This window comes from Sabethes cyaneus, chromosome 1 (genome assembly GCF_943734655.1).
Source record: "Sabethes cyaneus chromosome 1, idSabCyanKW18_F2, whole genome shotgun sequence".
NCBI classification, from domain to species: Eukaryota; Metazoa; Arthropoda; class Insecta; order Diptera; family Culicidae; genus Sabethes; species Sabethes cyaneus.
This window is the reverse complement of record NC_071353.1, coordinates 7,860,589-7,874,908: the sequence shown is the minus strand read 5'-3', so window position 1 is coordinate 7,874,908 and position 14,320 is coordinate 7,860,589. Positions and strand designations below refer to the sequence as shown.

At 41.4% G+C, this 14,320-nt stretch overlaps 1 protein-coding gene across 1 annotated transcript; it reads right to left on the bottom strand.

The window, feature by feature from the left end:
• Positions 1 to 5,433: 5,433 nt before the first annotated feature.
• LOC128745432 (uncharacterized) lies at positions 5,434 to 13,377 on the bottom strand. Its single transcript, XM_053842511.1, has 5 exons — positions 13,176 to 13,377; positions 10,636 to 13,027; positions 6,632 to 8,028; positions 6,318 to 6,551; positions 5,434 to 6,252 (listed from the first exon to the last, which is right to left on the bottom strand). The coding sequence occupies exons 1-5, from the start codon at positions 13,183 to 13,185 to the stop codon at positions 5,894 to 5,896; spliced, it is 4,392 nt and encodes a 1,463-aa protein (XP_053698486.1). The 5' UTR covers positions 13,186 to 13,377; the 3' UTR covers positions 5,434 to 5,893.
• Between the last annotated feature and the right edge of the window lie 943 nt (positions 13,378 to 14,320).

Below are 14,320 nucleotides of genomic sequence, written 5' to 3'. Positions count from 1 at the left end.
TCTGCTGATCCGGAATCCCTTCCACCGGACACGACAAGCTCGTTTCGTTTAACTGAATCGTACGCCGCCTTGACGTCTATAAACAAATGGTGTATCTGCAAAGGTGAATTCCTGAAATTTATCGAGGATCTGTCGCAAGGGGAACATTTGGTTCCTCTTGGAAAGTTTCTCTCGAAAACCGCACTGGTATTCGCCAACAAAGGTTTTAGTGCAACGTGCAGTTTAAGGAACAGGATGCGGGAGAGAATTTTGTGTGCAGAATTGAGGAGAGTAAGGCCTCGATTATTGGTGCATTCGAGTCGGTTGCCCTGTTTCTAAATAGGGCATCCCAAGAAACATTTATGCGCTGATTAAACATTTTAGCAGCCATTATTATTCAGCCATAACTGAATATGCATCGAATAAAATTTATGTAAACAATTCTACAATACTTATTCAGCCGAAATTGGAGAGCTTATACAACCTATTTCATTTGAGGCAGAAAAAACACTTGTTAAGAAATTATATCGCCCATTATATAACTTTTGTGCGCCTTGTTTCCAGCTTTGCGCAAATTGGGTATTTAAAAACGCCCAAAAGCTTCTATTAAGCTACATTACAGCTTCAAAGTAGCTATTAGCAAGCCCGAAGTTTAACTTAGATGTTTAAGACCTGAAAAAAGGTTTTTATTTCTGAAACTAAACCATAGTTCAGCCACAGGTTAAATAAATTCAGTTAAAAAACGTTTGATCAGCTTTAAATTGTCACTTGGGTAGCTGCTTTCAAAGATGCAAAGGAGCTTAATAGAGGCTTTTGTCGTTTTGGCGGTTCAATTCCCGAACGATTACAATATGTATTTTTAATTAGCTTGCATATACGAATTCAAGTTATTCGAAATTAAAAATATAGCTTATGACGCCAAAGCAAAATAAATATGACGCGTTCCATTTTTTAAATTTTAAAATAGATTATTTTTTGGCTGCATAAAGGTTGATGAGAAGTAGGTTAAGCGACTGAAAAGCATTGGAAATCTGTTTTTCGTTCTAAAAATAGAATTGACAGCATTGCGCAAATTGGTTATTAAAAAACACGCAAGAGCCTCTATTAAGTTCCATTGCAGCTTTGAAAGCAGGTGCCCAAGTAACAATTTCAGGCTGTTTGATTTGATGAGCATGCTTTTATAGTTGAATTTATTCTAGCTGTGGCTGAACTATGGTTTAGTTTTAGAAATAAAAACATTTTTTCAGCTCTTAAACATGTACATTTGATGATTTTATCAAGCTTCTGGCTTGCTAATAGCTGCTTTCGAAGCTGCAATGAAGCGTAATAGAGGCTTTTGCGCGTTTTTAAATAACCAATTTGCGCAACGCTGGACATAAGGCACACCGAGGTTATATAAATGGCGACATAATTGCTTAACAAGTGTTTTTTCTGCCTCAAACAAAATAGGTTGTATAAGTTCTCCAATTTCGGCTGAATAAGTATTGTAGAATTGTTTACATAAAGGGGGGACCCTACTCTGGAAAGTCGGCAAAATCGAATTTTATTTTTTTGCATTTCCGAGACGCTTATACATACCTTCAGAAATGCCATGCCAAAAAGATTTTTTCATATCTGATCTCATAGAAAACTTACGGCAAATATTGTGGAGTCACCTCAAGCGAAGTCCATTGCAGCACGTAACTTTGAACGCGATTTCCCCAAAACCATGTTTCTTTAGCTGGCGGTACGTGTATCTCAGAGTCTAGTGGACCGATTTGGATGAAATTTTTTTCAGCATGTAAAAATGAATTATCTAAATTGTTACGTAGCCGTTTTTTGATATCCCAATTTTTCAATTTTTCATGAGCTCTTAATTGGAGCTCTTTATCAAAGAAACACAATTCTAGATAGAATTAACCCTTTATAAGGCCGTGGCAATTATTTTGCCACCAACGAAAAATATTTGTTTTGAGTCTATAATGACATCAATATAATTATAGAAGCAAAATAAAAAATGTTTGTTGGTGGCAATATAGTTGCCACTGCCTTATAAAGGGTTAACAAAAGGGCGAATGTCGCAAATGTAAACAAAACGAGTGAGAGTTATTTTTTGCTGGACCAGCATAGCAAAATCAACCCTCACTCGGTTTGTTTACGCTTGCGACATTCGCCCTTTTGTTAATTCTATCTTCAATTTTCTTTTGGAAAAATTGCTGCCATTTTGGTAATTTTTCGAACTTTCAAAAACCGCTACGTAACAATTTAGGTATTGACCTAAAGCTTCAAAATATTCCTTGAAATCCGTTATACGATACTCCGTTGGTTCCCGGCACGTACCGCCAGTAAGGAACTATTTTCTAGAGGGCATTCAGGTGCCCACTTGCCACCAGTGTAATAATCACTATTCTGGTATCCAAAAAGTACAAAATATATTTTCAAATATACCTTAACCAATAACCAAAATACCCCAACACTTAGCTATAATTCTACCCAGGTAACCAATAAGCATTTCCAATGCAATTTAAATGCAAGCCAATAAGCATTTAAGTTGCCTTAAATGCTACTTATATGCTATTTTGGCAAAATATGCGGCTGCTTTACTGCTAGCCCTCTTATAGTGCTGACAATGCTTATTTGCAGCTAGTTACCGACAAAAAGAATTTAAATGGAATTGTGGATGCTAATCTACAACAGTTATGCAGTCAAAATGCTGATAAACAGCAACCTGCAGTATAATACGCCAGGGATGCTAATAAACGATTGATTTACTGCTTATACTAATGCTTATTGGTTACCTGGGTAGCATGTGAAGAGAATTTACAGAAATCTATTATTTTTTCGGTCTTCCAGGGTAGGGTCCCCCTTTAATTGTATTCGATGCATATTCAGCTATGGCTGAATAATAATGGCTGCAAAAATGTTCAATCAGCACATAAATGTTTCGTGGAAGGGCTGTTTAAAGATGACAAATCGTTTATACAGCTAGTATAGCACAATTATTGAGAATATTGACGGGTTGTGGAGAGATTGAAGATGCGCCTAATCTGCTTGTGACACTATTATATGAAGCAGCTGGTTTACAGACCTTACCAGTCCGTAGGTAATTCCTTTTCAGTCCATACCTTTAGTATAGCCTGATGGATTGCACAATACAGCCGTTCGCTCCCGACTTTCAAAAGTTCGGCGGAGATGTCGTCCTTTCCAGCTGCTTTGCCATTTTCAGCTCTCTCGCTGCTTTTCTAATCTCGTCCAAAGTTGGTGGATCCACAGCTTGTCCACCATCCTCAATCGTTATCCTGATGTTTCTGTTGACCGCTCCATATTGTTCACCATTCAACAATGCATCGAATCGAAATGCTGTTTCCAACGCCTAGCCACCTCCGATCTTTCGGTAATCGGGATCCCCTCCTTGTTGTTGCACACAACGGGAGTTGGCACTGTCCGATTCCTGATTCCGTTGATCGTATTAAAGAAGTTTCTCGTATCGTGCCTCTCGAAGCAATTCTCCGCATACCCAAGAACATGATCTCAGTGCTGGCGTTTCTGCGTGACACAGTTGCAGCAGGTTTTAGTAGAGTCCTGACATTCCAAGTACCAAGTTTCCAATAATCGTTGTCCCTTTTTACATTTATCCATACCGATTACTCCGGAGTCCCTAACCTGGCAACAGACACGGCTCACGACTGGCAAGGCTGTTCCTTTTGCCAACAGTCAGCAGAAGCATGAGTTCCCTGTCGGTAGACGACTTTAGCTTTCACCGGGGTTGGTTACCCGATCTCCACTAACGTTTCTCGTATTCCGGCTGGTACCACGAGGAGGTAGGCATAGAGGAGTTGCTGAATAAAAAGCTAATGACCACTGTGGGGTCTATTTTCTAACTGCAGATACACCGACCGGTACCGACGTTACGCATTACCCAGCCTAGGTGCTGTTTAGAAAATAGTTTCTTGATGGTGGTACGTGCCGAGAACCAACAGAGTATCGGTGAACGGATTTCAAGGATGATTTTGAAGCTTCAGGTCAATACCTAAATTGTTACGTAGCAGTTTTTGAAAATTCAAAAAATTACCGAAAAGGCGGCAAATTTTTCCAAAGAAAGATATTGTCTTTTCATCAAAAATTGCCAATCAAGAGGCCATAAAAAATTTAAAAATTTAGATACTAAAAAACGGCTACGTACAATTTAGATAATTTTATTTCGGACCACTAGAATCTGAGATACACGTACTGCCAGCTGATAAAAATATGGTTTCGCGGAAAACGCGTGTAAAATTTAGTACAGCGATGCACCGCCCTTGAGGTGACCCCACCATTTTTGCCGTAACTTTTCAACGAGTTCAGATACCAGCAAATGCTTTAAGCATCACGTTTCTTAAGATATAAGGCTTTCGAAAATGCACAAAAATAAAATTGGATTTTTCAGAGTTTACAGAGTAGGGTTCCCCCCTTAAAGCATGAAAACAAGGAAACTAGAGATCTTTGAAGAAAAAAGAAAAGGTTAGATGCATAATCGGTATCAGTCATAAATAACTGTTGTTTAGAGACCCTACATATAATTATGTTAAAACTGAATTAATCACTCTAGGAGTTGATTTTTATTCATTTTGAGTTGGCCTTTTCGAAACAGGTCCCCGTGGGAACCTGTGTCAAACGCAGGGCTTGTTCATTCACTTTAACTCAATGTTGACTCATTTGACGGTACCGTCTCAGCCGAGTAAAATTTGACAAAGTTATATATGGGACATTTGTAGAACCAGTTATTATCTACAATTTTGCTGAATAAAGTTTTACTGCGTCTTTTGTATTGACGGTGCTACAATGCTAGTACCTTATTAGTGACTAAATGAATGCTCATTTAGTTACTAATGGCGTACTAGCATTGTAGCATCATAACTAGAACAGATACAGCAAAACTTTGTTCAGCAAAATTGAAGATGATAACTAGTTCTACAAATTTTGCATACACAACTTTGTCAAATATTGCTCGACTGAGACAGTGCTGTCAAATGAATCAAAATTGAGTCAGAGTGAACGAACAATCCCTGGTCAAACGTGTATTTGACATACATACTACGGTTTCTACCCAAACATACTTCTACTAGCATGGACTTCTACTAGCGCCGATACGTTGAGCATCTCGGCACATGGCTTCAACCTACTGAAGGTTTTGGAGCGTCTTAGTGGAATACGAAACCTGAAATTAAAGAAAAAAAGAAAACTTTTTCCAAAATAAATTCTATTTATATTTATTCCCGATAGATACGTATTTCGCCTTCGACTTGCAGGCTTTATCAGTGTCTGTTTTCGAACTAAGTTTTATAAGAGTAATTTTTACAACCGACGTAAAAACTACCGGTATTGGTGCAACTTAGTCAGCCCCAGCAGATTCCAGTCATTTGTTGATGCTTTTTAAACTGTTTGGATTTCGAAACTGGTCGAATTGAGAATAGATCAGATACGAATACAGCTAAATGATCTTCAGTATTTCATTTATTGATAGAATGCATTCATATTGTAGATGTTTATCATTTCTTTACAGATTCACGGCCTACCAACCGTCAAAATTATTCCTACCGTCTAACAACAATCAATGTTTTTCTCTTCCTAAAATCCTGCTGTTGGAATTCTTCCTGCCTTCTTACTTGATTGGCACTCCAGACAACAGATTCGATCAATTGCAATGCGATGCATCATCATGATCCGTTCATGCCCGCACATGTTCATGAATGTTTATATATGATTAATAAAGCATGTTAATAAATGTCCCTTTAAACGGCGAAAGTAATCAAAATGTTAAAAATATACTACTACACTAGAATGAAGAGTCACTTAACAGTAAACTGGGAAACATTGTGTAATATGAAAACAATCAACGTTAGTCGTATTCTTGTTGAACCGAGTCCCGATTTGCTTCTGGTTGACAGCAGCACGCCTATTCCTGCGTGTCACGGAATTTCATCAGAAGCTCAAACCGTTTGTTGGTTCGGACACCTTTCAGGATCTGACTTTGCTTGTGTCGGCTTTGCTCGATGACACGGCGCGTTCCATCGGGGGTGTCGTTGCTGCTTTTCGAGCTGCCACCTGAGGGACCGCTGCCAATCACTTTTGGCTTAAATGCCGCCTGAAATTGCTGTTGCCTTTTCTCTACCCGGGCGGTGTCGGAGAGCGGTTTCATACTACCGATCTTCGGCCGTGCGAGAAACGATTTCGATCCAGTTGAGGTGGTCCCATTTCCGGCTTTGAATGGCGACTTGCTAGGTACTGCTGTCGATTTGTGCGGCGTGTTTGCATCTAGTGAGCGAAATCTATTAGTTCATCAAAATAATCGCAACGTTGCAAATATATTCGGACTTTACCTGTTTTTGCCAGCGCAGCTGCCGCTGGGCTTTTACTACCGCTGCTAGCCAAGACCTTCGCGCGCTGAACCTTTCTATTGTGGAACTCTTCGATTGACTCCATGCGTTTAAACTGTTGCTGATGGATTGATTTAAAGTTGGGCAGTTTTGTTACCTTCGCCGGTTTCACACCATCACTGGCCGCCACGTCTCTATGCTCTGACAGTGAACGTTTGCGTTGATTGCTGCCCGCGGCTAAAAGAAAAAAATATTAAAAAATTTGAAATTTATTCATCATGTCAACAACACAAACGACATGTTAGATGCTTGCTTACTGTTGACACTTTTCTTCAACCGCTCGTCGATGGCATCTACCAGAATGGTACTGTTGGCCGGGCTGTGGAATGTCACATTCTTTTTGGATATTTCAGCATCACTGGCGGACAGGGACCGTTTACGACTGTTCTGAATAATGCACTCCGCAGCAGTCAGTTTTGGTGGCATTTCCGTAGCATTTGGGGTGCTGGTGGTGCTACCTCCAGCAATTGCCTCGACGGTTTGCGTGCTGAGAGCTGTAGGAATCGGACTGTCAAATATTTCGATCACTTGCGGGACGCTGGGTTGATGTTGATCGTCTGGTTTGTCAGGTGAAAATTTTTCCTCGCTCATGGCAATCTTGGATTTCGGAGTTTTGGGCGATGCTGGCAGCGGAGATGATTCCAACTTCGCAACCATCGGTGTTTCTGGAATCACTATAATCGACTCATTGTCACGGTCGTTCTCCGTGAAGGTGCAATTGGCGGGTTCGGCGGCATTTTCCTCATCATCGAGATCGATGTCGGTCATATCTGGAGGTTTAGTTTCCGTCAGATCATCTTCTATCTCAGGTGTAACTGATGTGTTTGCAGATTCTGCTGGAGTTTTTTCAGGATTATCAGTTGGTTCTTTGATTGATTGATCATACAAAGCTACGTCGTCTAAATCATTATCGATGACATGTGTTGTGTTAAACGAGCCATTACTAGACATGGGAACTTGACTAATCAACTGTTCTGTTTCCAACATTACTGCTGCTCCTTCGGTAGAGCTTTCCAGAAATTCCAAGCATTCGAAATGTTCATCTCTACTGTTATGGACATTTTCCATTAAGTCTTCATCAACTTTTAGCGCTTCAGAAAAGCTGCTACTTGCCGACATTTCTGGATTTTGGGTAACAGTAGGAGCGTTGTGAACTAATTCATCTACGGTAATTTCAGTACTGAGCGTAGCTAGATCTTCTTGTGGTTTACCCCCATCCGACTTCGTCTCAATTAATTGCTCAGGCATCTGCTGTTCTACATACGGGATATTTTCTTTTACAGTTTCAACGTTTTCCTGCGGATCAGCAGCCAAGTGGTCTCCTTCATTGTCCCCATGAGGCTGCGTAACCGCTAAAAAATCCTCTGGGGTAACTCCCAGCTCTTCATCAGCTGCCAGTACTTCGTTTGGTGGTTCCGCATCCAACTCAACGGTAGGGCAGCTAGAATCGGCCAACTGAGGTACAAGATCGTGCTCAGCTAACGGCGCAGGATCGTTTGGTGGGACTTTCGTCTTCTGTTGCGGTGCCGGCGATGTTTGTTCGATTCGGGTATCCTGAAAATTTTCCTCCAGAGCAGCTTCGACGCTATCGAATATATCCTCTCGGTCCAACTGTTCTTGCTCGTCGTCACCGATGGATGGCAACGAGTGGCTTCTGCAACGAAAGTTTGAAAATCATGAGGAATATTAATGAACGTATCAAGGGCCGGGTGCGGGGAGTGAGAGGCGAAATTGAACTCCCGCCGAAACAGTATGGAAGTATCTAGATACTAGAATATGAAAAATGCATCAAAATCAAAAAAGTTAGTCAAGTAGTAAGACAAAACGACTGACAGCAATGACTCTACGAGTTTTTGGTACCTCGCGACTAACGTTGAAGTCGAAGCAAGATTGAAAAAAATCGAAAAATTAACAATGATAACGAGCGTGTCGAGAGTAATAACATAGCGAATGAAAAGATTCCCCTTTCGATATTTTAATCTTTGTGTAGAAATACTGTCCAACACATTTGAAAAGATCATAGCAAGCCACGGCCAGAGGCAGTTGTGTAATAATTTTTGCGTTTGCATTTTCATCATATTTTTTTAAATTTAAGCGCCATAGGTACCTATTATATTTAATTGTGACCATAACTAAACTGGTTCTGAAAGTGAATGTTGAAGAGGACTATAGCTACTTGTGTGATTCATCATAAGTGATGGTGCTATTCTGAAGTTTTGTCTTGAGGTGCGTCTGTTTAGAGGAGTTCCGTGCGTTGGTTCGCTGCAGCAAATAGTGTCTCCAACTCAAACGGCCGACCGAAGTGATAGGCTAAGTATTTTTGTCACTTTTTTAAGTAAAATGGGGGGATGCGGTAAATGGGATGGTATGTAATATATATTCGAAACCGCGTTCAAATTTAGTCATGATTTTAAGGGTCGCTTTGAGAATGGAATGACAGCAGTGATGACAATTTCAAATTTAGTGTTTGATTTACTCTTTGTTCACCCATTTATTTAAGTGATAATTGTGGTCGGCGTTGGAAGTTGCAGTTTGCTATTTTCAATTTGGATGCTTTGTTTGGTTGCTACGCGTGTCCCGGCATAACAGGGTCGCTAAGATCAATTGGAGGTGATGGTGACAACCATATAGCTTTCCGACACTCGTTATTCTCGAAGACATTCCAGCAGTTCATGCACACAGTTCTGCGCACTCTATGAGCCACTACGAATAGTACCTACTTCTTCAGAGATCCTAACACGTGATAGGCAGGAAATCATAGTTACTTTCGACTCCGAAACACTGATAAGATCGGTAGTCCTCTACGGCCTCAAGGGGGGAATAGGGATGTGTTGCGCACTACCTGCATTGGAGTGCCCATAGACGACGAAGCGTGAAGAAGGCAAACAAACCGTGCCGTGACTCGCACAAGCTGCTGGTAAGCCGCCCAAAGTCAAAACCACCAAACCAAAGCAGCTGCGTTGAGCTGGACATGTCGTAAGGGTGTAGGATTACAACCCAGTGAAAAGGCTTCTCAGCAACGTCCCAACAGAAATCAGCAAAAGAGATGCGCAGCGATCGATATGGATCGACCAAAGCCAGTTTGCGCGGATCCTACGCAGACTGCAAGGCGGGCAGCCAATAGTCATGAACGGGCGATCAGATTCTTAGTACAATTAAGGTCCCTCACTGTTGAGTGATAACCCGGTTGAAGCTTCTTAACTGTGCAAAAGTCGCACTTACAGTTAGTGATACCGGTCTAAGGAACGTAATGAAAACTCGTCAGGGTTTACTATAACTGGAGATAGTACTGGCTCGATCTCGAGATAAGTACCTACAGTAGAGCAATTTTTAAAGTAGAAGTAAACCTCAGTCATACAAGCACGTATATTAAATTGATAAAAGCCACATCGCGTAAACTGTTTCAGATGCGAAACATGGGAGAAATTACTGCAGGTTGACACCGGCTACAGAGTGAAAAATTGCGATTATTTTTGAGGGACAGTCAATTGTTAAACCTATGCTTACTTTTGAGCTGATTTAGAAGAAACTAGAGCTTTGTTTTTTAAAGGCCGAATGCGTCATGAAAGTCGTCAAAAAGAATGCTATTGATTAAGATATACAATTTTTCTCTAAAAGCAGTTTAGAACTTCCTAAAGGGACTTGTTCTTTTAATCTTTCTCTGATAAGCGAAAGCAACAAAAAAGTTCATGCAATGACTCATATAAATTTGTCTTGCTCTCAGATGGTTAAATGATTGACTCCGTCTCGCATTAGTGAAATGTTTCCAGTAGGGCAGTAACAAAACACAACTTAAATCAACGTCACTCTAAGCGGAGGGCAATGATCACCGAAAAAACGAAGCGAATTAAGGAATTTGCCAAAACATAAATGAAAAACGCCAACAGGTGAATGTTTCTTTACTTCGACGAATCGTTTTAATCCTTATTTTGTAAAACTAAGTCACAAAGGTTTATGTTAAAATGAATAGATAACAAAAAGTACTAAGTAGAATCAAATGCAAATATAGAAAGAGAGATCAAATTCGAACCCTTTTTAGCGTTTCTCACAAAATTTGTAATTAAGACTGAATACAAAACATTGAGCGCTAGAGTCTATAGAGATATTGCTTTTGTGTGCTGATGGGCCGATATATGTGTAAAATAATATTATAGGTATGTGCACATCTTGCCCTGACAATAGGTCACATACTGCCACTGACCGGAGCGGAAGACGGGCTAAAAGAATAAAATGCTTCGGTTAACGACTACCGAACACTTACCCGCTCGGTTGCTGCTGTTGTTGTTGTGGTTGATTTTGTCCATCCTCGGAAATCGCTGCCGATTTCTCCTCAACTTGCGTGTCACTTGCAATCGCCGACTCTGAGCCCGGACCCGGGGCCTCTGCATTTTCCTCACTGGAGGACAGCTTTTCCATCTTTGCTTCGTCCTTTTTCGGATTGATCAGATTAGCTTCTTGATCTTCGTTTGTTTTTTCCTGCGAGTCGCTGCCGAAATCAGCCGCTAGTGTCTTTCGGCGGCCACGTCCACCTTCTGGTTTGACTGCTGATTTGGTTTTGGAAGCCGAAGCACTTACAGATGTTTCGTCTTCACCAAAAAACTTTTTCGGTTTGATCTTTCTACCCGAACGACTATTGATTGGTGCTTCCTCGGTGGAAATTGAAGCAACGGGGACAGCAGCGGTAGTCATCCTACGTGACGGTGTTTTTGGGGCTTTCGTAGATGGCGTTTGAGACTCAGTTACTGCCAAAGTCTTGCGACCTCGTTTAGATTTCTGGTCGGATTCGCTTTCCTTTTTTGGAGAGATCTCCTCCGAAGTACTGTTCGGATTCTTGCTGCTCTCTAGCGTGAGTTTACTTAACGAAACCGAATTACTGGGTACGGTGATCGACTTTTGCTTAGAACTGTCGTCCAGTGGGTCCTTATCTGAATCCTTGTTCATAGCATGATGATGATCGTTAGAACCCCGAATAGTAATCTGCCGTTCTTCTGTATTCGGAGAAATCTTGCTCACTTTTGGAGAAACTTTCGCTGGTAGATCGAGCTTCATCTTCTTCGGCGGAGATGCATCTGTTTTAGTTTGTTCCTGTACTGGTAATGAGAGCCTTTTGACTGGTGACAAAACCTTCTGCTTATGCGAAGAATCCGATTTCGCCAAAGGTAACACTTTGGAGACTGACTTAACCGGTGATGCTGGTTTCGCAACAATAGACACTGGTTCCTCTTCTTCGAATTCGCCGAAAAATTTTTTTGGCTTGATTTTTCGTCCGGATCGAGAAATCGGTTCATTCAAGTTGTCAGTTGATTTATCCGGAGAAGCAGCTCGTACACCCGTTGCTATCGATTTTCCTCGCTTAGGTGTTTTAGCAGATAATTCTTCCCGCGACGATGACTGCGAGGAGTCAAGTGCTAACGATTTACCACGCTTCATTTTGTCCGTTTCTTGTGCAATGGCCTCGGTTTTCTTCGGCGTGTTTTTGAAGGCAGTTTCTGCTTCTCTAACTTTAGGGGAGTTAACTTTGTTATCGTCCTCACGTTTCGCAGTGGGTTGGATCTTAATTACCCGTTTGGACTGTACTGGAGAAGAGGCCTTCTCTTGCTCCCGATCTAGATTTACTAGAGATACGGACAGCAACTTTCCTTTTCCTGGTGTTTTAGCAATCTTAGAAGAAGCTTGCTCCTCATCAGAATCAACTGAAGACACTTTCGTAAGTGTCACCAGTGACTTTCCCCTTACCGGTGTTTTCGAAGGCACTATTTGCTCGTTCGACCCAACTTCAGCTTCCTTGCGCGAAACACCTAATGGTTTTCCTTTTCCCGGAGTTTTGGGAGCAGCTTGTATCTTCTTTGATTCTTCCGGTTCATCACGGGGCTCTTTGGCTCTGAATACCAACGATTTTCCTCGTCCTGGTGTCTTTGAAACAGTTGTTTCTTCGATCGGATCGGTCGCAGCCTTTTTGGGCATTGGAGTCATTGATTTTCGCGAAATGAACTTTTCTGTCGCTTCCTTTTTTGGGCTGGCCACCACAACTTCTTCGAATTCCTTCAGGTGAGCTGGAACTTTGATTTTACGTCCGGTTCGTGACATTCCAGCCTCAAGCGTAGCAGCTTCAGCCAATACATTTTGATTTACAAGTGTTTTTTCTTCTTTCGGTTCTGGCTCAGGCTTCTTTCGCGGTGTTCCTTCTTCTTGCTCAACCGAAACGGTTTTACCGGCCGATTTGAGCACCGCCTTTTTGGCCGATTTTTTGTTCACTTCCAGTTCTGGTGCTTTTTCCTTAGTAGGTGTAGCTTCCGCTTGCTTTATTATGGTTTTGCGAGCAGATTTTTTAACCGCTTCCTGTTCTTCAACCAGTAGCGTCTTCCGGGCGGACTTTTTCAATGCTTCAGGTTCCGAAACACCATTCTTGCTGGGAGTATCGTCACAGCTCTTAAGAATTGTTTTCCGAGCAGATTTTTTTGCTAACTCCGCCTGAGGTTTTATTTTGGGCGATTCAGTATCTTGTACAAGAGCTCTCATCGATGAAACTGAACCAACTTTTTTTGTTTCGGGCGAATCGTCAAAATGAGCCGGGCGCTTCACTTTTCGGCCAGACTTTGTAGCCCGTGTTTGTTCCATCAGTGATTCTGCATCTTTTCGTGGCGTTCCCATTTCTAACGTATGCGTGTTTACATACAGTAAAGGATAAAGAACACAAAGGCAAACATAAGAATTAAAAAAAAAAGAATTGAAACGACGCAAGCATCAGGCTTCGTTGAAAATTTATGCAATGAAAATGGGGAAAAAATTACGCCGCCTTACCTCTGTCCATACCGCAAAATTAGTGCTTTTTTGAGCGTTGAATTGTTTGTTATTCAAGTTGCGAATTGATTCACTTTTTGTACTATAAGTATAATTGAAAACTCCGGATCACGCTTTTTGTAGTTTCAAAGCAGATAAATACTTGAAATATGAAAAAAATATCTGCGAAAAATTGCCTTTTCAACGGCGACCAAAGTTTTGTGTTGTGAAGTACACTGCTGCTACCATACCACAATGGTCGTTTCTCGCTTCGTTCGTTTCGTTTTCGTTCGTTCGCCGTCGGCTACATTTCGCCACTGCTTTGAACGTTATTTTATTTGCCGGGCGAATAGTCAGCTTCGCAAAAAATGCGACGGAAGCGAATGATGGCGCTAGTTTTGCCAAGGGGTTTCCAATTAGGCGTATAAGAGTGTAGTAATCAGAGATTACTTTTGTAAAAAAATCTTCCCAGAGCAACAAAAGCATTGCACGCAGATGTCAGCGCGTTTTTTCGTCCCAAGTTTGACGCAGGTCCCTGTCACGACAGCTGTCAGCAGAAGCCACCTCCGATAGTGATGATAATAGTAATAGAGGTTGACAAGTTTTGAACCAAAGTTTATATGGGACAACGCATGTATTTGATGCTGCGCAGTATGACGAATGAAGCGCATTTCCCTTTTTCGTTTATCGTAAAAAATAAGAGCACAGAGAACAAATTAACACGCTCTAAGGAACTAATCGAATTTTTGTGTGTAAAATCTGTCGGTGGCGCCCTCCAGAAATAGTTTGCCAAACGCATCAAAAAATATCCATGTACCTTTATCAATATTACTTTGTGCTGGAGTTACATAGCAGCGATGGCCGCGACATCAAGATTTAGGGTACCGCCAGAGTGCAAGCGACATGCGACGCGACGCGACATTTCTTACTGTAGTTTTACGCGCAGCCCTTTTTCGCCCGAAGCAGGACTGTGCATTTAGCAACATGAAAGCGAAGTCGTGTCGCGTCGCTGTCGCGTTTACTCTGTACGGGGCCTTAGGCTGTGAACCATTTCGCGAAATTTTTAACTTTTTAGTTAGTTAGTTTTAGCACTGACGAACTGACATGACACATATAGAAGGAAATCTTTTAAAAACCATCGTCCTACACATTTTGGTTGCACACTA